Genomic DNA, 26,557 nt, shown 5'->3' on the forward strand with positions numbered 1-26,557 from the left:
CACTTGGCTCATGCTGTCACTGCCAGGCCACTTACTGTACCCTATGCGCGATATTTGCCGTGGGAGTGTTCTTCATACCCATTTCGCTCCAGACTGCACAGATGCGGTGAGTAGGTTGTTGTGTAAATGCGGCGAGGATGAGCTTCCTGCAAGCAGTGCGCATTCTGCGATGCTCTAGCAGTCCTGGCTGTGAATGGAGGCGCGTTTGGGTTGTCGCCTAATAAAAGCGTGCAGTATGGTTGCAACAACGCTTAGCCTGCTGTACCATACGCATGCGTTTAACGTGATAGTGTTAATGCAGCAAAATTTCTCAGCGCCCATGACCCACAACGTTCAATTCAACAACAGCGAGCTGCTTTCATTTCTACAAAGCGGTGCGCACTTGAACATCGTCCCGCACAATGAGTTGGCAGTGATCGGCGACCCAGTGTGTTCAGGTTGTCGCCTATTAAATGCGTGCAGCAGACTTGAAGTAGTACTACAGTGCAGTCCACTTATAACGATATCGAGAAAAACGAAAAATATGATCGTTATAACCGGTGATCGCTATATCTGGACTGCCGTCAAAAAAAAAAAAAAAAAACGCGGGACGTATCTCTGTAGCTCCGATCCCGAATTTACCACTTGCACTAAAGAATATATGTTCTAGAAAGCAGGATGTCAAAAACAAAGTTTTATTTGAAGCTCCAACGAGAGTGTCAAGCTTTAGGCGCACCTAAATAGTCTCAACATGGTCTAAAGAGTCTTGAAGTATCCGTGCGCCATTGCATGATGTACGAATGGGGCGTGCCGTTAACCACCGCGGCGGCAAGAGCGCACAACACGCAAGCACCACAAAAACTGCACACGCCGGCCAAAGCTCGGTTCATGTGACGGAACATCACGAAACTTCATATTGTCACGTAGGTGACGTTGAGCTGGCCGGCGCACAGACGAGCAGAAAGGCAGACCCCGACGGCAATAAAACTAAGGGTAATTTATTGGGGCTGACTTGCGCCCGAAAGCAAGCTAAACACACTGCTCGGCGACAGCGAACAGAAAAAAAGAGCCCAGCGTGCCCGAACAGCAACTGACAGAATCCCCGCCGGGGGGGGTGTGTCGATCCATTATCACTCCGTTATCTTGCAGCACATCCGGGCATCAAGCTGGCTTGCGGATACACTCCAGCACATACAAAACGCGGATAAAGAAAGCGATTAGAAGTCCGCTTCTTTTCTAAACACACGTGGCAATATCAAGGCCGGCGACTAGGACGGGCTCCTGTACGGCGGCGGCGGAGCACGGCTGACATAACGACCACTCCGATAAGTCTCAAGAGCGAACAATGACCCACCAACCACAACGGGAGACTTGCAGCTATCCGCCTAGCATAGCGTGCCTGCACGGCCAGCCTGGTGCCTGCGCTCAACACTCGCTTCGTGCTACAACGGAACTTTCGAGGAATTCAAAACTAGCATCGCGGCGCGCGCGCGGCCGGCGCGGGGCTGGGCGCACAGCTTTGTCGGCACGGAGGCGGGCCCGGCAGGCTGCCATTGGCTGCTTTAACTTTGAATCTCCATCGACCCTAGCGCCAATTTCGCCTTCAGTTATCGCCCCTTTCAAGCGGCCGCTAAACTAGCAAATTATTCAAGATGGTGTCGGTGACGTAATTCTTTGGGACGCCGGAGCGGCGCGCCAACTTGCTTTACGCCTTTTTTTTTTTCTTTTCTTCCTCTCCTTTCGGTGCGATTGTGGGCCACGCGCGAGCGGCAAGGCACAACATGTACTTTAACAACGTGAAGCGGCTAGCGCTATCTTGTGGTGCGCTGCGCAAGCTCGCGATGGCACTCGGCGCGTGGGCTCCGCGGGCGGGCGCGCGGCGCACGCAGCGCGGAAATGGCGGCAGATACGAACTCGCGTAGGTGAACGTTTCGCCCCGTCTCGGCATCGTTCGTTTCAGGGGAACTTGGAAACGCATATGTAACGATTATTTACACAGAAAATGCCGGCCAGACGGCAAATTTCGATCGTTATATCCGATATGCGGCCAATAACATATCGTTATATATGGTTTTTTTCCTCATAGACTTAATGCATAAAATGACACACATAACTCGACCCATCGTTATAACCGATATATCGTTATATGTGGTATCGTTATAAGTGGACTGCACTGTATGCCACACGTTTGCCTGAGCAGATAGTTGAAAATACTGTGATAAGGTTGTCGGCGGTAAGTCATAATGGCGCGTTGGTTGGTGACCGCCACATCACCTTCGTTCTTTCCCGATGCTTACCCGCAAAGACATCGCCACATTTGCGTGGAAGTCGGAAGTTGTTGATCGACCTATCTCTGCACTTCTCAAAAATACGGAAAACCTTTTGCGGCACATTGTGGCGTCGGAAAGTTCAGCAGAGCAGTAAACTTTTATGGCACAAAAAGTTATTGCGGTACACAGGGCACTAGTCAGTAGGCATATGCCGAACCATGCATTAGGCTCTGTGAGACTCAGTTGGGGATTCGTTGCAGCTACATTTTAACCATTTGTACGTTTTAAAGTGGGTACGTATTAATGAGGTTTGACTCAATAAGATATATTATTGATCGAATTACCTATATACAGAAATCTTTTGTGATCCCCTTCAGATTCGATATACTATCTGGCTTTGACTGTATGTGGCAATATTGAACTATGCACTCTCTACATTGCATCTACAAGTGTTGATTTATATGCTGTAAAATTTTCTTACACAAGGCCTCTTTGTCTTGCTAGAGTGTGTTGGGTTCTGCGCCTATGCCATATTTACAGTCGACGTCCGATTTCCCGGACTCTCAAGGGACCGCGAAAACGTCCGGAAAATCGGGCAGTCTGGAAAAACGAATGCACGTGAAAACGCACCTTTTTGGTAGGTATTTTTCGCTGACGCGGCCGGAGTACAACATTCCCATTGCAATTCATCCAATGCATCGTTTAGGTGGCTCTGAAAAGAGCCGTTTATAAAAAAAAATACGAACACTTGGGTGCAATGAAGTCGCTTATTTTCTTTGGCACGGCGTTCCGCTTGCCCGCGATCATGTCTGCCTCAATTTCAGTCAACGTCATGTTGCCGCCGTACACCGATGACAGTGTCATCAGTGCTAGCGTCAACTCCGAGCTCGTTGGCTGTGTAGGAGCTGGCTCTTTGTTCTCGGTGTCGGAGTCGTCGGAATCCTCCGTAACTCGACGAATGATTTCATCATCCGTCAACTCCGCACATAGCTCGAGGTCTTTGTCAGCGTCGGCGAAGCCCTCAAAGGTTATCCTGGCTGGAATCGACACGCCGGCAGCGCACAGATCGTCGAAGGCAACGTCCGCAGATGGCAGTTCGTCGGTAGATGCTGAAGGTCTGGAAACGTGATCACTGAAGATAGCGCGCAGCAGCAAACGATCAACCGCAGACACGACTGCAGAGCTGGCAGAGCTGACAAAACAACACGTGAACGAACACAGTGAGGTTTGGCTTGGCTAAGCTACGGCTGGCAACGGATTGACACGTGCGGTTTCGAGGTTACGGCAGCCGCGGTGCGGTGCGGCGGTGCTGCTGGCCACACGGCCACACCTGCGATGCGAGTATGGTGGGTTTGAGGATATGAAAACAACCAAAATGGCGGCGTCGGTGGTGACTTTGGGTCGGCGGTTAACAGTAAAAAGTCCGCGAAATCAGATGGCGAAGGCTATAAGCGTCCGGAACTTCGGACTTTTTAATACATTGACTATATGGGGAACTTGACGGTGCCACAGATGAGTCCGGGAAATCAGGCATGTCCGGAATTTCGGGCGTCCGGGAAATCGGACGTCGACTGTACTCGTGTAAGGCTTGCAATTTTGGGCTAGTGGAAGTTCTTTTAACATAGTGTAGGCCTTGTGTTATGTAAGCTTTGTAACCACTGACTGAAGTCTTGAGCTGTGCTTCGATTGCTGTGCAGAATAATGTAACCACCATCTGTCGGCAGCGAACGCATTTAAACGTCTTCATGGCATCAGCTGCCCTAGCTGTTTAACAAGCTCATCCTTATCAGTGTCTTCCTAATTCTTGTTTCGTCCATACTACCTGAGACCCCCTCACCTTGAGTCTTTCTACAGTGGTTTCAAACAGAATGATGAATTATGGCACGCGATGTATTCAACATTCAGACGGTCAATGCCCTCTTATTGCAATGTAGCAATTCCCACTTTTTGCACATGAATGCAACAATAGCACTATACACAGAGCTGCAGCAGAGTTCTTGGAGCACTGCATTTATGCTGCATGATCAGGGGAGGATGAAATGACATCGATAATGCCACTGTTGGCAAAACAGTAACTACTGCCGTCTAGTAGCTGCTTGCAGAAGTTAACCTGCCCACAACAGTGCACGCTTGCCTTATCTTAGAGGCCATGCTCACAGATGCACTTTTTTTCCTGCACCCCGCTCCCCCCCCCCAAAATTTTCATACTTCAAAGCGTGAGCGGCAGGCTTTACAAGACCAACATTGGCATGGCCAGGGGTTGAAGGGAAAGTGCAGGCCTTTCTCCTTCTCCCTGAGATGAAATCCTGGCTACTACTAACCCGTGCCTTGTGTATGCTCTTCCAGATTTGGAGTTTGAGCAAATCTCGGATTCTGAGAGTGACTCGTCGAGACAACGAAGACCGCTTATTGAGGAGGAACCAAGTACACAGGAGAGCGACAGTGACAAGGCTGATTCTGGTAATTCACTGTAGCAGTTTTAGTGTATTTTAGCACTTTATGGCTTTGCGACTGTTACATTTAAAATCTTCGTCAGTCATTGTCCAACCCGTAGCTTTTGCAGTGTAGAATGTATGGACCCTTTTCTTTTTTAAATACTTCTGTTACACATTGTGCAAGAAATTTTTTATAACGTTTTTCTTTGGCAGGCAATGAAAAGTGGTTGGTGCCGCCTAAATATGCCAGCCTCTTTATTACATCATGGCAATTACTGGCGTGTGAGGGTCCAGCATTTAGGGCAGTGATTCCCAAATGGGATTCCGCGGAGCTGTCTTAGGGGTCCCGTGACGCCATCGCCCGCAAAAAAAAAAAAAAAAAGTTTTGGAGGCGAGCTTTGCCCTATTCCCAGTTCCAGGTCCTGCTCCAGGAACTGCAGCAACATTCTGAACAAGATCGCCTTGGCTGCCCCAACGGCTGTCTCAATTAAAAACTAAGGCTGCTACATCAGCCGCAATAGCGCTGCATTTCCTTCGCCTGTTCTGTCTTCCTTTTCGATATGGTAGCAAGTGTGTTCCCCGCCCCCCTGTTGACCCCCCCCCCCCCCAGCATGCACTCCTGTGCTGTAAATACAGTAATATGTCAATAAATATAACCTTATGGGATCAAGAAAATGTGGTCTATTTAACAACAGTTTCATTTTCTGAGAGTTCCATTTAATGTATAGAGTGCGGCACTCAACCACAAAACAAACCATATAAAAGGCAGCCATCTCGTTTAAGGGGCAATTTCTTTTAAGCAGTTTCCATTTACTGAGATTATACTTGTGGGGTTTTTATTGGCTGCAACAAAATGTGCGCCTGAAGACTGGCCACGAACTAGGAAAGCATTTATTAGTAACAAATACCTTTATGGCCGCTATCCCTGGGCCCCTTCTGCAACAGTCCACGATCAACTTCCCCCTGGCTACCCGCTGTGCCTTCTTATCAAGTGTTCTCCACATCCTGGAACATGCGCAGTGCGCCAATTGACCTTGGTTGTCGCCTTGTGTCAAAGCCAATGGCAAGTGTGGTTATTAGTGGTCCCTACATACTGTATAGTATAAAAGTAAAATTAAGGGATGGTGATCAAATTGGCCTGCGAAGAAGCACTGGTCTCACTTGGCAGCAGTGATGATGACTGAGTGGGACAGTGAGGATGTGGAATAATGTGAGACAGAGACTGCAGTTCACAGGCCTCAGTGTGCAAGTGGTTTGTGAGTTAGCGTGGTAACTAGCTGCGATCATGGCAGCATTGAATTGATTTAGAACTCTTCCATCACCGTGGAAGCAACGCTTACTTTTAAACAAATACAAGACTAATTAAAATTAGTCCCTGCATTGTATGAAGCGAGGTCCGACTGTTTTGTTTATTGTGTTCAGAGTAGCTGGGTAGCAAAGATAAACTACTGAAATGGAACATTGGTGTCAGTGCTGCATTTAACAACAGTTCCATATCAAAGCAAACTGAAAGAATTTGTTTACCCGTAATTATAGCCACAAAAGCTAGCAGAAGAAAAGAGCAGAAATCTTGTTTTAGTAAGAGGTGAAGGTGTATAATAATTTACTAATCAGCATAGTTTACTATAGTAATGAGATAATTATTATTTGTTAAACTGTCCACAGCTGAAATTTAACTTTACCACATCAAAAGCACAACTTTGCATTACACTACAGGCCATTGGGCACTTTCGAGTTGTTTACGACCGTGTTTTGCCTGGTGGGTTGCAATATTTGTGTGTAGTTAGACATGACTTGTTTCTTGCGCTAAAATCTGTAATTTGAGCTGTCAAGCTCCCTCGCTTTTATAATAAGTTTGGAATCAAAGCATCAGGTTTCTGTATAAAAAGAAGTTGAAAAGTGCAGTGTATGCAAACAGCAAACAGATTTATTTTACTTATTGTTTCTGCTAATTAACGGTTTGTGGTTGTCATTCAGCAGATTCAAAGGGGTACAGTATCACATTTAAGTGTTGGGACTTGGGCAAGCTCAGGGGATATAAAATAATGCACAACGTCTTAGTGCTGTTGAAGTGGAGAGGAAAGTGTTAACTCTTCATTTTTCTAAGACACCTTGTTTACATTCTCGTAAACAGATTCCGAGTCGGAGTCCGAGGAGAGCTCAGAGTCTGACAGCAGTTCTGAAGGTGAAGATGATGAAGGGTCCTCTTCATCGTCAGAGTCAGCAGAATCTGATTCAGAGTCTGAAGTTGAGAAGGACCAGAAGGCTGCCAGCAGTGATGAAGAGCTCATACCTTCAAAACCGACTGGAAAGGGCTCTCGAATCCTCCTAGAGCTGTCTGCATCCGACATATCGGAAGATGAAGAACCTTTGTTGAGCGCAGGAATTGTACAGCAAGGGTAAGAGCAAAATTTTCAATTGCACTTTGTATATCTTTGTTTATAGCTGCTAGTAGTACTTTCTTGACAAGTTCTTGATTTCTATACATGCCAAATCTAAGTCTTGCATTCAGTTGGAACCAGCGGCTCAAACTAACAGTTTTTTATTTTTTTTAATCTGTCTTGGGAGCAGTTAAAATCTGAGAAAATACTCTATGATGTCATAATGACATCATAGAGCTGTTGTCTTGGTGTTAACTTGAAATTACGTTTCGTTTTTGTCATCTTTGTTTGCAGGCAACCATTTTATGCCAAATGAATAAATACTAGGTTTGAGAGAACTCTATACTCTAAGCCACTTCATTGTCTCTTTTCGGTGTTCACTTTCGTAACAAATACTTAATTTCGTGCATGTTTTTTGGTCCTTGCAGTAATGAGCCGCAAGAGCAGCGAACAACAGCTGCCATAGAGGCTTCACCATCCTCTGCAGTCGAAGAAGACATGAAGAACGAAGCATCCGATCTCGAAGACATCGAGCTCCCACCTACGCCTCTATTCGACGAACGGGAAGAAGAGGATGAAGAACCAGTATTATCACCTCCAGAGGTTGAGCGTGACGACGAGGACATGGTGGACGAAGCCAAGCCAGCTGCAGACGTTGCCGAAGAGGTGCCAGCTGAAGACGCCAAGAGCAACAGTCCCAAAGAAGCACCACCTTGCAACTTGGAGTACGAAGCATCAGAAGCACTCATGGCCCTCGCCTCTAGCTTTGCCCCTCCCGACAGTGCCGATGCAGATGTGGCAAAGAAACCGGTGTCCCCGCCCCCCGTGAAAGTTGAGAAGGAAGAGCAACCCCACCTCCTCGTCAATGGCGATGCTGCAAAGGCAGCGCCGGTGAAGAACGACGTCGTCCAAGGAGTGGAGCAGATGGATGTGGAGGAGGATTCCACATCCACCTACCTCATTTCGGACCACTGCTACTGCCGAACCCAGCAAGCCATTGAGGCCAAGGCGGAAGCAGCTGTCGTCGGTGACCACGTGTACGCCTCGGCGCCTCCGCCGGTTCCCCCCGCGCCTCCTCCTGCCCCAGTGGCCGTCGCACCTCCTCCTCCTCCTCCTCCTCCTCCCACGGAGCAGCGGTTGTCACCGCTGCCTATGGCCACACCATCACCACCCCCACCTGTGAAAACAAAGCCGAGGAAGAGGCGGAAGACCAAGGACGAGACCATCTGCGATCAGCTCATGTTCGACATGCCACTCGAGCCGATTACCAAGCTCTCTCGGGAGGTGGCATTTGCTCGACGCAATGTGGTGGAGGAGATGAACATCCTCTACGAGTTCCTCCGGACAGGAGTGGACCTGGAAGACGTTCAGTACCTCAAGCGCAGCTACGAAGCCATGCTACAGGATGAGGTGCAAGGGTACTGGCTCAACGACACGCATTGGGTCGACCATCCGCATATCCTTTACTGCAGAAGTGCGAATTTAAGAGTATTGTCGGCAGGATATTCATTTTCATTACAGTGGTACTACTTGGTTAGAGGGAAATGCAATATAAGAATTAATGCCCTGTGTTAAACAGCAACAGCTTTGAAGACTGCTAACAGAGAATTTGATTCATCAGTTGTGTTTTTATGGACACCATTATGGGGTTCATTTCTTTAATACAGTAGACTCTCAATAATTCAAACGTGATGGGACCTCATGTTTGATTTACCAGAAATTCTCATAAATATGACTCGGGGCAACATACCAAATAAATTTGGAGCTCCGAAGAGGGGGTGCGCTAATTACTCAGAGATTTCGCGAACACATCCGAAATAACGTGCAATCCTAACACGCGCGGTATATGCATTAAAAAAGAAAATAAATTAAAGCTCAAATTAAGGGTACTGGTTTATTTAACAGTATTAGCATGTACTTTAACCAGCCAGATCTGGTCATGCACGGTCTAGTCAGAATCACTGGTCGAGAAGTCCGACTGGGAGTTATCGTCGCGGCCGTTGTCACCGCCCTCCCAAAGCGTATACCGTATATACTCGCATAATGATCGCACTTTTTTTTGAAAAAAAATTGACGCCAACTTCGGGGTGCGATCATTACGCGGGGTAAATTTTCCGTGAAACAATATTCTGAGCACCGAAAACGCAAAGAAGTCGCTAATCTGAATTCTTACGATAGCTATCATGAACATAACCAAAAATAAAAGTAGAGTAAGGCTTACCTTTGTAATAAAATGCACGCATTATGCAGGAGCTACATGCATGGAACACTGCCCTTTTATTTTTGAACTCTCTGACCCCCTAACGTTCATTCTGAGTACGAAGCGTCACTGGCGTCAGTGTCGTCGCCGCACGATTCCCTGTCAGTATCGGCAGTGTCTTCACTGTCCCACAGACGGTCATCTTCTGTCCCGTCGAGCGCGTTGGAAATGCCAGTCTTCTTAAAGCTCTTGACGACCACCTCGTCGGAAATGGTACTCCACGCTTCGAGAATCCATGAGCAGAGGACTTCCACGGAGGGTCTCCTGATTTTGCCACTTGGCGTGAAATCGTGGTCGCCCACCGCCATCCACTCTGCGTACAGCCTCCGGACGTTGTCCTTGAACTGTTTGTTCAGTGACACGTCCAGAGGCTGTAGCAGCGAAGTTAGACCCCCAGGGATCACTGCGATTTCCGTGCGCCGCTCCTTCAGCTCGGTACGGACACTGTCAACGAGATGGCCCCGAAAGCTGTCCAGCACAAGAAGTGAAGGAAGCAGAAGCGCTCCTGCTCTTCGCCCCCAAACCGTCTTGATCCAATCGACCATGAGGTCTGCCGTCATCCACCCTTTTGCTTGAGCGCGGATGTGGATGCCACGGGGAAAGTTTCCCTTCGGAATTGTTTTCCGCTTCAGAATCACATACGGCGGCAGCTTCCGCCCGTCTGCCGTCACTGCGAGCATCACGGTGCACCGCTGCTTCTCCGCACCACACTGTTTTCACGAGCACACTTCGAGCACCTTTCTCGTTCACAGTAGTGCTTCGAGGCATGTCAAACTGTCAACAGGCGTTTGGTCGGCGTTGCCTATCTGTGACAGCAGGAAACCGTTCTTCTGGCGTATCCTCGTGACGAACCTGTGAAAATCGATCACTTTGTCTTCGTACGCGGATGGAAGTCGCTGGCACAACGACGTCCGCCGCCTCAGCGACAGTCCATTCCGCCGCATGAAGCGTGTCGTCCAGCCGGAACTGGCGCGGAAGTCCTTTGTGGCTATTCCCAGCCTCCGGGAAACTGTGCGCGCCTGCGTCCGTACCATGTCTAACGACACGGCACAACCGTCTTTGCGCATGTCCCTCACGTATTCGAGGACTGCCTTTTCGATGTCAGGGAACTTGCCCGTTTTGGGTCCGCGGAAAGCCCGGCGCGTGCTGTTCGTAGCCATGAGCTTCTCGCGCTGTTTTTTCCAATATCGGATCCGGATTTCAGTCGACGCCGAAATGTCTGCCGGCAGCGCGGTTTCCGTGCTCTAGCGCGTAATCAAGCGCCTTCAGCTTGAACGCGGCAGTAAAGCTCGCATACCGCCCCATGGTGAAACGGCGCTTCAACAGACGATCACAAAGCACAGCCAAAAAAACGTGGTGTCAGGTGACGCCGTGACGGGCGGCTGGGATGGCGGCGACACGGCTTTTTCAGGAATTATGGGAATGCGTCGGCAGCTTGTTGCTGCGGGATGACAACAGGTCGACCAACAGGCGGCCGCCGCTGTAACAGTGCGGGATAGCAAAACAAACATGGCGGCCCACAGAGCGAAGCGACCGCATTTTTTTTTTTCTTCTTTTCGTCAGTCACGGTGGTTGTGAGTACGTCACGCGCGTCAAAACAGTCTCTTCTGTCTAAATAAGGAATGCTTTCATTTAAATCAGTAAATTTACGGCATTAGCGTAGTGATGCCTGCTTTCAGATCACAGAAACAAAGATGGGCGCGTTCAGCTGCCACAGACATAAAACACATGGCGGGCATTCAGTGAAAACTGCGGCATTTGCCTTTACTGCAATCCTAAATGGCACGTTTCCGCCAACGGTGGGCAAAAATTACGAATATGTTTGGTGCGTGCAGTTCACTTGGCGAGTTTGGAAGAGTTATTAACGCAACATTCGACAAATGATAAACGCGATGATCATCGGCTAGACTTGGCACACGACATATCGATGCGGCAAGTTCGGGGTGCGATCATTACGCGGGGAAAAGAAAAATCGAATTTAGACGACAAAATTTAGGGGTGCGATCATTACGCGAGTGCGATCATTACGCGAGTAAATACGGTAGTCCTCGGTTCCGTCGAACGTGTTCGACAGCCCCGTCTTCTTGAAGCTCTTCTCGACAATGCTGGGAGACGCGAGGTCCCGTGGCATGGCGATACTGGTGGACCTAAGCTCTCGTGCATAGTTGACAAGGTATTATTCAACGGCAGGAAGCTTTCCTTGCTTCGATCCCCAGAACGCTCTCCTTCCCGGTCTTGTATTAACAAGCTAACTCTTCTGCTTTATCTAGTACCGAACGTGACTCTCATTCATACTGAAGAGCTTGGCGGCTGCACGGTTCCCGTTTTCTTCGGTAAATGCTATAACAGTGAGCTTGAATTTCGCCACATAGTTAGTGTAGCCCAGTGCAAGAGTTTAGTGAAAATGCGACTGGCTGATGGCGAAACCTAAACTTCCGAAATTAGCCAAGGTTGCGCTGCAGCGCGGACATGGTGTGGACGCAGAGAATGAGGGGCAGCGAGGGGAAAAGTTGGCGCGATTAGCCCTGGCACGCCTCTGATGCAGAAAATAGACCGTGCCGTGTCGCGTGAATGCATTCTCACGGCGGGAGAACGCTCAAGCAGTTCCGATGACCTGTGAACAGGTTTGGGTGTTCGGGTACGGTCCCTAGAATATTCTAGGGACCGTAGTTCGGTGGTTTCCGGAGCATATAACAAAGTAATCGGAAGAAGGGACTTCGCACTCGCAGCCCATCTTGTATATGACTGTGCTCGCCTGCTCGGCGAGGAGCGCACCCGTGCAAAGTCTCTCCTCGTGCGCACGCTAGCGAGCTGGCTCGAGCAGGATGGGGGGCGCAAAATACAGTCGCCGACCGTTTATTCGGACTCGGCGGGAACCACCGAAAAGTCCGAATAATCGGGAGTCTGAAAAAAAGGATTTACCAGAAAAAATCAGCTGTATTGACCCAGCGGCCGGAAAAAACTTGTCAATGCGCGTCTGTACACATGCACGCTTACGCGCGACCTAGTCGGCCTGTATTTCAGCCAATGTTTGGCCACTCCTGTGGGTCGGCAATAGCACTGCAACAGCCTACGCTAAATCCGCATTTGATGGCTGTGGTGTGGGGGGCGCGTCATCACGGCAGTCACTGCCCACATGCGCTGGTTCGAGTAGCTGACGGATGATCTCATCGCGGAACTCAGCGAAAACTCCCAAGCAACTTCGGATTAAGGTCGGCCGCCTTCTACCCCTTGCGAATAATCGCTGCATTTTTAGCCATCATCAGGGCCTTGTAGTTGCCGCGTTTCTTTAGTTCCGACGGCGCACATGGAAAGGGCGGTGTCGCAGCAATTTCAGCAGATCAAGCCTCGCACGCCAAGCAACAAACAAGGGAGCAAGACGCAAAGCTCGGGACGCAGATCAGGCCTAGCCACAGAAACATCTGACAGCGCAAACCCTCAAACACCTAAAGGGAACAACGTTGGGCTAGTTGATGTTGCAGCGCTTGTGTTGGCGTACTCTCTTTGTACAAGTTAGGATTCACGTCGTACTCGTACGCGCCGTCATTCACCTCAAACGCCGCGCTGAGCTGATTCCAATCTCAGCTTGGCTTGGCCTGCTGTTGGGCCACAATAGCCGTTCAATGGTTACTTGACTGGCTAAAGCCAAAAGGCAACCGTTATGCGTAGCTAACAAACAGAGCCTTCGAGATCTGCAATTTCTGCGTGGATTTTGACACTGGCACGATCTCCAGCTATCGCCAGTGCAGCATTTCAGTGCTGGCAACCTAGCAAAAATATTGTAAACATTGCTGACAGCTAGTCGTGGCGTTCAACGTCACACTCGATCAGCCAGCCGGAGTCCGAAAAATCGAACGGCGCACTGTAGGGCGTCCGAATTTTCAGTCGCGAGTTTACATTACTTCAATGACTTCAATGGGACGAGTGGTGGCGCCGCGAAGGTGTCCGAATAAACGAGCATGTCCGAATTTTCAGCTTCCGAATAAACGGTCGGCGAGTGTATGCGAGTAAATACTTTTTTTAGGAGCGAAGCTCCTTAGGCCTGCACCTCACCGTCGCCGTCGAAGCTCCCTGCAACATAGATGCGGCGCCGGCGCAAAAAGAACAATGAAACTTCGGCGCGCGCGGTCCTAAAAAACAAGGCACGCGTTGCGCAACAACCAAGGCACGCGTTGCGCAAAAAACAAGATGCGCGGCGCCATAAACTGTTTCGAAACATATGTAGTCGTTTGCGTCCCATTTCTAAGGAGCTTCGCTCATCGGTTATATTCGTGCACGGAACAACTGCTCATTTTTAGTAAAGCTGGCTAAATATTAGGGGTGCGCGAATTATGCTGGTAAATACGGTAGGTTCCGTGCAATACCAAGCCAAATGCATCACTAGCCACCGTAGCTTCTTAAACCCGTAACCATATGCCCGCTCTGCATACACTGGAAGCCGCCATGTTTAAAAAAGCTGGCAGAAATTATGCAACCTCGCTTCACATGCTGCTACATGATGTCGTTTTGCTAGCAATGTGGCATCATATTTGTCATGTTTAGAATAGCAAATACAGATCTCGGGGTCTATCTCATGACATCATGACTCATGGGTGAAATTGTGCAGCTAATCCCGTAGTCAAGCCAGGCCAAGCTTTGTGAAAAGTCAACATGGCCGTTCCCGTGGCCACTCAGTCCTGCTCGAAGCACCAGTTTGTGATGCATAATACGGGAATGGTCCTACATTTGCAACCTGATAGCAGCGTTTCCAATGCATTGGATCCTATGGGAGCTATGCTGGAACTGGCCGAAAACGTTAGCAGCAGGGGAAATGGGGCACCTGGAAACTTAACAGGTGCTACGTAGCTAGTTCAAACTCTGGTTAGTTCGAACAGGTTTTGTGCTTCCTCGGAGTTCGAATGAACGAGGTTTGACTCTACATTTATTGCTACTATTAGTACTGTTAGTACTACTACTACTACGGCTACTAAAGCTGAACTGGTTCTAGCCAGATAAGCTTCTACGGTTTACTAAGTTGTTATGCTAGCACTTTTGTCTATCACAATTAGATGCGAGGAGTGTATAAGGTGGTCGTCTTCTGTGAACTTCTGAAGACATTTTGCAGTGTGTAGGACATGAGACCCTGGGCTTTTAATATTTTAAAGTGTTGTATTTCCTAGTTTACAGTGTTTAGATTTGCTACTGCTCTATTTTACATCATTCTTTTGTGGATAGGCAGCCTTGCCTGCTTAGTGCAATATCAGCTTTCAAACTGGTACCACAGCTATTACCTGTCTGAAGTAAGCACGTTGCATATGCCCTTAACGAATCCGTGCACCAACCAACATACCAAACCCGAGTAAGAAGAAAAAGAAGGACGAGGCCAGAGTGCACGTGACAGGCTGTGCCCGCAGTGAAGGCTACTACAAGATGGACGTGAGGGAGAAAGCACGCTTCAAGCAGTCTGGCAGCGCTGTGCCTCAGTTAGAGACACAGGTAAGCCTCTCACATGTGATGGTATGGTTGTGGTTGACTAGCATTGATTGGACTTTTTTTCACTATTATCATTAGTTGCAGCTGCTACTTCCTGCAGCAGCAGCATGAGAAGCGAAGCAGTGGTCGGCTCAGTGTTAGGCCTGTGGAGTTCTTTTACACTCAAGTAAAAAGAATGCTGTATCAGCAGTGCCGACATAGAAAAGGGAATTTATTGCATCTTTCATACAAGAAGCCAACTAATTGGATTACGCAATCAGTGTACCATGCTGGTGAGACATGTTGTGAACGTGAGGAAATTAGACTAACCATGGCGGGATGTCATGCAAGCAGGAGCATAGCCAGAATTTTTTTTTTGATGGGGGCGAGGGGGTTTAGAGCACCCTTTACGTGTGTTTAGGTGGCCACCTTCAGCATAACGGTGACGAGTGGCCTACAGCCTGCATTGTAAAGTGTACAAGCAGCTGGCAGTAACGTTAGAGTGTTGAAAGCGATGGGGGCGAGGAAAAGTAAGACCGAACATAATGCCCTCACCATCATTTTTGAAGAGATTACAGTGCGACTTGTCATCCTGTAATCCTGTAATACTTATCCTGTAATCTCTTTCTTACCAAGTTTCTGGCTGAAAAATTCATCTATGCACTTTATTTTGGGCTTCCTTAAGTGGCTTTGACACTGCTGTTTGGTGTTGAGGAGCTGCAAATGAGCAAACATTTTTGTTAAATGTGCTTTTATCCAGGGACTGTCACACATATTGTATTTCTGGTTTACGAAAATGAACTTTTTTGAAGAGCTTGCAGTAACTCCAAACAAGGTTGTTGTTGCTCACTCTTTTTCTTCTCTTGTGGCATTGGAAAGTTTACTTTATTCAACATTTGTGGACACATTCAACTTACTGTAGAACAGGAATGTCGAGCAAATTTTGCTTTACTGATGCTTGGTTTGTGATGCAGGACCCCACAAGTAAAGCCCGTCTTGCTGCCCAATCAAGCAGAGAAGCACGGTCAAACCAGAGGAGGTTACTGACCTCTTTTGGAGAAGCGGAAGTGATTAGCGACTTGCTCAAGTTCAACCAGCTGAAGGTGAGTTGAGATGGTCACAAGCAATATGTGTTGGCTAACAAAATGCGGGGTCCGACCCACTTGCCTTATGTCGGCCTGGCTCGGACATCAAAGCTTTTTTTGAAATTTTATTTTTTTTATATCTCGATTGTAACGAAATGACACTTCGGCCAATTGGTCTTGTTGAATGTAAAACTTCGCTCAGATTTTATGTCATTAAAAAAAAAAGACCGAGTTCAGTGAGTGAATTGTAGAGTGTCTCAAGAAAACAACAAGCAGATGGTCACAGCATAGGAGTGCCTTTATTTATTTATTTAATTATTTATTTATTTATTTATTCACAATACCTTACAGGCTCGTTGAAGGGCATCGAGTGAAGGGTAACAGGAAAGCGGATAGCATTGAATGAAACGATGTAACAAAGCAAAGGTTAGAATTAGTACCGTAGAACACATTGTTACACAATGTTATGAAGGAATCTAATCAAGTTATCATGAAAAGTTTCGTGGTTAGAGATGGATGCAATGCGGTTTGGAAAACTGTTCCAGTGGGTAATTGCTCGAGGTGGTGATGACGAGTTAAATGCCTGTGTTGATAACAAATACTGTTAAAGTCTGACACCCTTGTTTACACTTCGCACAAAAGTGGCGTAGAAGCTTTCATTATTGTCATATTGTGCCTGATAAGCTCTCACAGGCTTTGGGGTCTTGTGAGATTACCTTGCAGTGCAGTAGTGGTGTGAAGCGAGCATCTTCAGTGAAGTGGGCTGGTTTGGTTACGGCGTGGCAACTGTAGCTATTGGAGACTTCCCTGCTTGATTTCAGCTGGGCCAGCGGCACTGCTTTTGCTCGTGGCAGGCACTCGTAGCGGTGTCTAAATTAGCCAGTGCACTGCCATGTACAAGTAGAAACTTGTACAGTAGAAATTTTAATTTCACTGGGACGTTCGCTTAGCTTGAATTAAACAAAATTAGTACTAATGAAGGCACTTGACAGAAGGTTAAAGACAAGAGCTAGAGTTTGACGAAAACTCATCTGGCAAGGAAACATTGCTGAAGAAGACGGGCACTCGCCAACCAATTATCTGGATGTGATAGAGTTGTCCAAATCGTCACGCATGTCTGAAAAAAATCAGGCATCAAAAATGAAAAAAAAAAAAGAAAAACTGCTGTTTACTGTATTCATCACAAAACTTGCATTGTAACATCATGTCTTGTTTGTGTTTGTTCCTTATCTTGCTGCACCACGGTAAATGCAATTCAATTGGGCACATTCTTCCTTGCGCAGTCCTATGGAACACTGATTGGGAACAGATCTTGAATTGATATTCATTAAACAGGTTTTTTTAATTAACTGAGATTCCGTGGCAGATTTCGCCAGGTTTTGAAACTAGGTGCACTGGCAAATCATGATGTTTGGGAAGTGTGAAAAAAGACACTAGTATCTGTGGGAGAGATTCCCGCTTTAAGTTAAAATGAACAGTTACTCACTTGGCCAGTTTGCCGTCCTATTGAAGATGGATTACTATTGGCCATTGTACCTGTGGTTTAACAAATGGCCTTGCTAACTTTATCCTTGCAGTTCCGCAAGAAACAGCTCAAATTTGCAAAGAGCCGTATTCACGACTGGGGACTGTTTGCCCTGGAGCCGATAGCAGCCGACGAGATGGTCATCGAGTATGTGGGCCAGATGGTGCGCCCCATCATGGCCGACCGGCGGGAGCAGTTCTACACGCAGATCGGCATTGGAAGCTCATACCTCTTCAGAGTAGATGTCGAAACCATCATTGATGCCACCAAATGTGGCAACCTGGCCCGGTTCATCAACCACAGCTGCAATGTGAGTACCAAAGGCTGTGTCGCATTATATTTGGCAAAAGAACTACACTCGAACCTCGATATAAGGAATTATCGGTTATAACGAAGTAAATGAAGAATAGTCTTGTCATATATAGTGTTACAAATATACGTTTATAACAAATTTTTGGATGTAATGAACTTATTTTCGTGTCAGATGCGACTTTGTTATAATGAGGTTTGAGTGTGCATGTACAGCACACACGGATTGAAAAGCGAAGAATTAGGGCTAAGTAATGCACATACTTTCATTTTCAGCGTCTACAGTTCGTACGTGTCATATCAGCGTAATTTTTACTCTAACACTTACACCAGAGCCAACATTACCTCTAGCTGCCAGATTCACAGTGACATGACGGGGTTATCACGAGCAGTGGCTCAGCAGTTCTTATACTTAAAAAAAAAACTGTGATGTTTCAGTACATGAGTACTGTACATAATACAGTAAATATCTCTAGGAAGCCTTATGTGCCCCCAAGAAATTGAAAATACAAAAGAACAGCTTGCATGGCACATGTAATGGTAAAGCACTGAGCGATGCTTATGACGTCGCATGGAATTTTCGCTGCGGAACATTGAAGAATGTTGAGATATCTGTGCACTCTATTTACTGATGGTCTGGGAAATGAGAGCTTAAATGGAAGATGATGAACTTATGATATGTAGTTAAGTTCACATGTTCAAAATAAAGTGAGTGGGTGAACTAATATAGACAGTCCCACGATGTCTGTAGGTGTCAAACGTGGCGGAGACGTATCTTAAATTTTGGAGACAGAAGCTGTATCTTGAAAGGTTTCAGAGATATTGCCATGTTTGCATGTTGAATTTGACAGAACAAGGCATTGTGAAAAACAAGTACATTATTTCGACATTGTTGATTTATTTCGTGCACCATTTATCGAGCAATTTAGCAGCTTTAGTGCTGATCAGGTGCTCACTGCCTGTTCAGGGATGATGTGCCTGTGTTATCTTCGTGGGTGCGCCAGGCAGTCACTGAAAAGATGTCACATTCATTTAACAACAGTTGAAGTTTGTCTATGTATTACCCTAGCATCCATTTTGTGTTCTTCGATCATAGTGTCCATCCTTACCCAGATCCGCAAAATTTTCAGCATCGTGTCATGACTGTGTGGTTATCAAGAGCCAACAGTCATTTCGTTGCCATCAGGAGTGCTGTGGCTGTTTTGAGTGGCATTCTGTAACATTTTTGCTGCTACAAAGCCGAAATGTCATCTATGCTTAGTGCCCCACTCACATTTCTTATGTTGTACGTATTTATATAAATGGTCATGCCTTCTCATTGTGTGTGACAGCGTAAGCCGCATATGAGCTATATCTCTGCCTGCACAATACTTTCGGCTATGCATAGGCATAATACAGCTACCGTTGTAGTTTCATTATCTAACAGCAAAAGGAGCCTTCGGTGTTCGTAGTGGTATTTGCATGTGTGTGCTCAGTGAATGAAACTTGGTGTAGCAAATTTCGAAGGCTGGCAACCTTACTTGTCTGAGCTGAACATGCCGCCACACGCCACAGCAATTAGAGGCTGCAACAGAAAACATGTCACCATGTCTGTTGCAAACAAATAAGGCATGCAAGCATTGACAAGCCACCAAGCTGATGTCATGTTGTAACGAAAGCTGCAGGAGTCGCGTGATGAAATCGCGGTTGCACTCCGAGGTGGTGAGAATGCCTGAAGAGCGCTCCGAGATAGAGCATGGTGCTGTGGAAGAACCAGACAAATATATTCAGAGCATTCGATCTTGACCACCTGAATGTGATACTCTAAAGAACAACGAGCTGAATGTATCATTGGATTATTATGTTTTTATCAGTAGAACCACAACTTCACAGTTGTGATCACTTCCACTGCCTGTCGCCCCTCCATCGTAATACCTTGAGAACCAACCCTCTTTTCCACTTGAATGTTTGTAATCGTTGTCGAATGTATTGCCAAATCGTTCATGCTATAGGATTACTACTGGACAGAAAGCAATTGAAACTGAGAGTGAATTTGTCGTGCCTTTTTGTCGGACTGGCAAATTTAAGATAAAGCATTTTTCTCCGTTTTTTTGTGCAGCCAAACTGTTACGCCAAAGTAATTACAGTGGAAGGACAGAAGAAGATCGTCATTTACTCAAAGCAGCCCATCAACGTCAACGAGGAGATCACCTATGACTACAAGTTCCCTCTGGAGGACGAAAAAATTGTGTGTCTGTGCGGAGCACCCCAGTGCAGGGGTTTCTTGAACTGAAGTCTCATCGGTGGAACAGTCACCATGTACAGTGTACAGCTTGCATCTCATCGTTGTCATCATCATCTTCATCTTCGTACCGGTTGTGTTGGGAAGGAGGCCTGTGAAGCAGCGCACGAATTGTGTTCCCAAAACTTACCTTTCTTCGTGTTGGCATTGTATAGTCCCCTTGGGCCGCACACACAGACACACACGTGCACATCATAATGTACATAAGAGAAAAGTCATATTGTGATGCATTAACTCCTGCTTTGTTGTCTTTTTTTTCCCCCTTCTGTTACTCCCTTGTACATTGGTTAAACTCTATACACTTGTAATAAAATGGAACGCTGCACTTTGTACAACTGCTGTCGAAACTGTGTTCTGTCTACGTTCAGCAATGACAGCTGGTAGCATTACTTGTGGAATGGTTGTAGTTTGTCACCTCGGGTTTCAGGAGTGTTGCAGAGAGCTTTCAGGTTATTGCTTATAATGTTTATTGATGCCCGGCTATGAATATTCTTTCATTGTGGAGAGCAACACAACCTTGTTCTTTGCCGCAAGGAAAGTACAGTCGAATCCCGCTATAATGAATACCGCTACAACGAAATTTCCGCCACAACGAATAATTTTCGATTCCCCGTCAGCCGCCCATAGAAAACAATGCGAAAAATGTCTCGTCACAACGAATACGTTTTCTGGGTATTTCCGCTTGAACGAAGTTTTCGCAAGTGCCACCACATAAGGAAAAGGAGCTTGCCTACGATTGCCGCGAAATTCCGCTAGAAATTCGACCATTTCTCGTTGCCAGAGCCGTGCGGCCGCATCGCAAGACCCGTGTCTTCATCGGAGACATGCTTTCTGCCACCTCACGCACATCCCGGTAAATTTTTCGCCATTGAGATGCTCGGCGACAGATATCGTCCATCCGCCATGATGCTGCCGGCGGATTTGATGCGCGTGTGGGCCGCGGAAGAATCGTTGACGAACTCCCGCCATTGTTTTGACGTAACACTCAAAACAAAACTACTGCTCGTCGTCACAAGCCCTGCGATCGTGAATGACATCCATGGCGTTTTGAAGGCACACGCGCCGCTAGCGCGCACCTTCTGCCGCAACCGCTGTGAATAAAAATGCGGTCGTGTCGACGCGACCACGGGCGACCACGAAAGTACGCGCGCATCCATCGAACGTACGCGTACCGACTCAATGCAATGCTGCGGCCAAAACCACGGTAGACGCGATCAGAGATAGCAACGACGCAGTTCTGAAGGCACACGCACGGCCAGCGCGCACAGATTGAAAACGGAACTACCGTCGCTACCGTTTGCCGGAAGCGCTGCGCAGAAAACGGCGGCAGAGACCGCCGTCGCTATCGTCGCGATTATCGATAGCGAATATGCTGAAGTACGCAGCTAACACACCGGAAGAAAGATTAAAGGCAACAAAGTCGTAAAACGACACGAAGCGTTTCGACTTTCCTTTCTCTAGCTTATGACTGTGGTAGGTGCGGAGCTTTGGCACTTCGTTTTCACTTAGCCTCTACCGAACTTTGGCACGCTCCTTCGCGGCGCTACGCGCTCGGCACGCTTCGAGCGTAGCCTGCATATAGTATTTGCTCGTGTATAACCCACGTGTATAACTCGCCTATTGACGCAAAGCCGCCTTCATTGCGTTGCCGTGAAGCCAACTTGCGCAACGAAATTCGCGTGTAACCCGCACCCCGAGTTTAGCGCTAAATTTTCTGTATATTTTGTGCGTGTTATACGCGAGAAAATACATTCACACGGTGTGCGGCCAAGTGAGTCCGAGTTGGCGACAGTTAAATGCAAAGGACAATGCATGCGCTTGCCGGGACCAAAGGACGAGTCATGATCATCAGATATTCCTAACTTTTGTGGTATATAGATGAAATTTCGCTGCAACGAAATTCCGCGACAACGAACTTTTTCGCGCCTCCCGTCAATTTCGTTGTAGCGGGATTTGACTGTAGATGCAGTAGAAGGGAAGAATTAGTCTGTCACACCTTTCTTGGTGAACCATTCTAGACTTGGCTGACTGTGGCTGGTGCTGTCTTTTTGGCTAGCTGACATATAAAAGTACAGAATTACGTACCCAGTTGTGGGATCGAAAATTCGGTCCCTCCACGCAACAGGCCCGTGCTCTAATCATTGGGTGACAATAAGACGCATGCTTCTTTTGTTTGGAAAATTGGTTTTGTGGTGACCAACAATTCAGCAGTTATGCAAAGGATTCCTCTACACTAGTGCAAAAGGTAAGCTGCCTCGGTAACATTGAGAATAAATCTTGGCAGGTATTCTTTTAAATCAAAATTATTGCTTTAGCTGAAACACATTTACGTAATTATATTGCCGAACAGACAGCGACATTTCACACTGCAATACTTGCGAGTGCTTGTACCCATGAAACGCAAAACCTCTATACAATGTCTTTAAAACGTTTAAAACCTCCATAATATAAACATTTTACAGAGGTTTCGTGTTTCATGGGTATTTGATAATGATTCTTCACCATAGTTTTAATCAACCAAATGCCCTGTTTGTGAATGGCTAAAACGCACACTCAGGCTCAAGGAATAGTCGTACTAACAAAAAATTCGGCAGATCCCACGTACCGTGGTAGTCGACGTTATGCGAAGCATGCGGCGGGTAGGTGACTGTGGCGTAACTTTGTTTACTAAGCGACACGTTACAAAACGACGCTACAGATTTGTATAAATTTTATACGCACAGATATACATGGTGAAGGTACGCATATGTGTTATATAACCAGTCTTTTACGGTTGGGTAACGCTTCCAATGGCAACGTGGGTATTACCAACGCAGAAGCGGTAAGCTGATATATAGTGCTTATACATGTCCCGAGAACACACGCACGTTTCACGAACCCGTGTGCATGTGTGCAAGAAGTTCTTGACAGTTCTTGAACAAGGGCATCATCACCGTGATCAGTGAGCACCAGCAGCTGGTCATGACTTGTTATAGGATCCGGTCGTGATCGTGGTGACGAGGGGTCCATGTCTAGGGAAGTATGTGGTATAGTAGAGCTGTTGGAATTCGTGGATGCCTCGGTCATTTCGTCGACAAATTATCTGTCGACAGAGCCGGCGAAATGCCGGAACCTGAAGTGAAACTTCGCGTTGATGAGGTATAGGCCGTCGAGGCTGGTAGCCCTGGATAGTGTTACGTAGACCAAAATCAGTGGATGATGTTTGTCGTAATCGTAGACTACCTGGGCGTACGTGGCCTACGTATCCTAGTGTAGAAAGCGGCTGTCAATTAATCTGGCATCATCCTCGATCAGCATGAGGCCAACGCCCAGCCTCGTAAGAAATGAAGAGGACACTGCGTCGTTGTGGTAGACGAAGTGCACTTTACGATGCGGAAATGTGGATATCATATGTAACTTTCGTTAATGTATTTCTCCGCGGTCGAGCAATGCTTCAATATAGCTTGCTGAACGATAGAAATACAAACATAATGTTTATTAGACTTATTACAAACGTAATGTTTATTAGAAAAGCGGAGCCATCACTGGAACTACATATGTTAATCTGATATGACGCCTGTATCGTAGGAGTGTACATGTCATAGGAGTATCATGTAGTGTTTATTGCTTCCTTGTAAAATTAGATAGCCAGCACCACAACCACAGTTGACGTTGCACCGACATTACGCCTGCGTTGGTTGTTTTTGCAAACCAGTTTATAGACCTGGCGTGGCTCAGTGGTAGAATACCTGATTGCCACGCAGAATACTTGGGTTCGATTCCTCCTGGAATCCTAATTTTCAATTTTTCCATTCGTTGAGTCAAGGGTGCCGATGTTGGTTTTCCTTAACGCTCTAGCATTTAGGTTACCAATGTCTGTTCTCGCCGTTCCTGGGTAGACATAAACTGTCAATCACCTGTGGCGCATACCCGTACTCCGCGGCCTGTGGTAAACGGGTGTGTGCCACACGTGTCTAGTGGAAAGGGTTTGACGACGTACGCGACAGGATTTTAACGTTATTCATGTCCTGACTTGGCACTCATATTCGCCAAATGCTCTTACCCTCCCATGCAAATTTTGGTCTACACCAGGTTAAGGAGGCGATCATGAGTGCACCCAGACGTAGGCGGCTAGATAGATAGATAGATAGATACGTAGATAGAAACGCTCAAAGTGCCAGAGGTTCGCTAAGAAATGCTTCGCATTTAAAATCATGTGCTCAGACTCCATTCAAGGTCGTGTAACCCTTACCTCCTCCTACTAATGCCTCCGTATCAAATATAAATAAGCCCCTCTAAATAAATGTGCTTGCGAGTCTGAAATATTCTTTGTAAGTACAAGCAGATGTGAAATTATTTTCGAGCCTCAAATTTGAAATCAGCGTGTGCATCTCGCACGTATGATGTTTCATATTTCTTGGAATGAAACTAACCTAGGTATGCATCATCAGCATTGACTCGGGGTGTGTGCAATGATGTCCAGAAGGGTCAGTTGTAGGAGGGGGAGGGGAGGTGCAAAAGTGCGTTCGACCCCCCCCCCCCCGCCCTCACCAAGAGGCGGCATGACTCGGTTGCCATAGTTATAGTGGCTGCACTCTGTTCTAAGCATGCAGTCGCGAAAATAGAAAAGTACGCACACCAATTACTTCGCTCAACCAAATTTACTTGAAGTCGCTTATCTGGCTCTGTTTCATATTTTGAAAGAGCTTGACGGCTCGAGCCTCACCGTTTAATAAGCTTTGCATAGAGAGAGAGAGAGAGAAAACTTTTATTTGTGAAGCCCTCAAGGATTATCCTCGTCGGGTGGAGCCCTTAGTTCAGGGCCCCATTGGCTCGCGCCACACAACGTGCCCGCTGGATCAGCTGACGCTGCTCCTGCGGTTCTGAGCTGGTCAGCGCAGTCTCCCAAGAGGATTGTGAGGCTTTGTCGTCATTGTGGGCGCCGAGGAAAGAGCGAATGATTTCAAAAGCATCAAGAACTCCACGCGAGCTTACTTGCCTTTCTTACGTTTTGTTGCTTTCCTCACTCTCGTTGTCAATCATATTCTTTGTGCACACCTTTGATGATAGCGTTGTCGCTGAACTCTTCGTACACCATCTGGTCGACGTCAGCACACAAAAAATTCTGTTCAACAGCGTCTTCTTGAACTTGTGGCTATCATCATCAGTCTCATTGTTATCATCGTCATCCGACCGAATGTAAACAGCAATGGTCGCACCGATGCTTGTTGAATGAAATGTGTGTGCCCGACTTGTTCAATGAGCGGTGCTGCAATTTTCAAACTTCAGGATTCCCAACTAGCTCATGGGTTGAAAAAAATGTTTCGGGTCACTACCTGAAACTTTCGTTATTGCGGGAGTGCCTTTTTAAAATCTCTTCGCTATCGAGAGGGGGCAGATGCATTGAACTATATGGACGTTCGCCGGAGACGGCAGATTTCTTCGTTGTTGCGAGAATTTCATTCTTGAGGGCCTTCGTTATTGAGGTGCTCAACTGTACTGCGTAAACAAACTTTACAGTTGTGATCTCTAAAATAGCAGAGTTACCCCACTCAATGCACCCTTTATTAATTTACAGGTTCCTTGGCGATTACTCTGAGGTTACAGCATTCAAAATTCCGGAGTGCGTTTCCATGGTTGTTTACTGACATTTTTATGTTGCATTTGAGGGGGAGCTGCAACGCCTCTCAATAATCAAAGAACCACCTTACTCTTGCACTCTCCAAGAATCTCCTGCCCCAGAACTTTGGAGTTTCGCAATACGCGTGGCGCCACCTGTCGGAGCAGTATTGGGTAGTACAAAGACTGACTCCCTCGCACAGCAGACGACAGCAGACGAGACCGCTTCCCACGCTACGTAGAAACGCCACAGTCGACGCTACTGTTGCTTTGTGAATTGCCACGGACGTAAAGGACTGGATAACAACCTTCAGTTTTACCGATCAGAAAGGGGAGAGCGCTGGATACAGGTCGTCGCGAGCGTGTTTGGTAAGCGAAGTACTCGCATTTTCCACAGCCGGTCGCATATGAGAAAGTGTGACTCTGCTGTTGTTTTGCGTAGCCCTGACGGAGAATCGTGGTAACCTTGACTATGAAGCTCAGCAGTGGCTCTGACCGCGGTGCGTGCCGTGTAACACGGAGTGAGCAGACTGAAAACGTGTGATATGCTGTACGTGCGCTACCCAACTGTAAACAACTGGTTATATAACAAATATGGGGCTCTTCAACATATATGTGTACGTATAAAATTTATACAAATCTTTGGCGTCATTTTGTAACGTTTCGCTCAGTAAAACAAATTACGCCACAGTCACCTTCCCGACGCATGCTTCGCATAACTATAGTGGCTAATAGCATAACATCGACTCCCACGATACGTGGGATCTGCCGAATTTTTCTACCAGTGTTCAGCTCGGAAGTAATTTCAATGTCCGCTTGGTGTAAGTACTTCTTGTCTATTTTGTGAAGGGGATATGTTCTCCTTCCGAATTCTCTTCATCATTGTCAGTTTCTTCGTTTGCCTTTTCAGCGTGATGCACTGCAGAATCATGTTCTTTATTGTACAGTTGCTTATCTTCAGCGTTGTGCGAATTTTCTTTGCC

At 46.9% G+C, this 26,557-nt stretch overlaps 1 protein-coding gene across 1 annotated transcript in view; it reads left to right on the forward strand.

Moving 5' to 3' along the window:
• Positions 1-20,332, forward strand: part of LOC119390250 (histone-lysine N-methyltransferase SETD1A-like) — a 35,760-nt gene extending 15,428 nt beyond the window's left edge. The window contains exons 8-14 of the mRNA XM_049415230.1: positions 4,596-4,709; positions 6,819-7,083; positions 7,494-8,521; positions 14,643-14,800; positions 15,751-15,879; positions 17,439-17,696; positions 19,794-20,332. Coding sequence (XP_049271187.1) covers positions 4,596-4,709; positions 6,819-7,083; positions 7,494-8,521; positions 14,643-14,800; positions 15,751-15,879; positions 17,439-17,696; positions 19,794-19,967 — 2,126 coding nt within the window. The 3' untranslated portion in view covers positions 19,968-20,332. The remainder of the gene's footprint in view (positions 1-4,595; positions 4,710-6,818; positions 7,084-7,493; positions 8,522-14,642; positions 14,801-15,750; positions 15,880-17,438; positions 17,697-19,793) is intronic.
• Positions 20,333-26,557: the final 6,225 nt, after the last annotated feature.

This window comes from Rhipicephalus sanguineus, chromosome 4, assembly GCF_013339695.2.
Source record: "Rhipicephalus sanguineus isolate Rsan-2018 chromosome 4, BIME_Rsan_1.4, whole genome shotgun sequence".
Taxonomy (NCBI): Eukaryota; Metazoa; Arthropoda; class Arachnida; order Ixodida; family Ixodidae; genus Rhipicephalus; species Rhipicephalus sanguineus.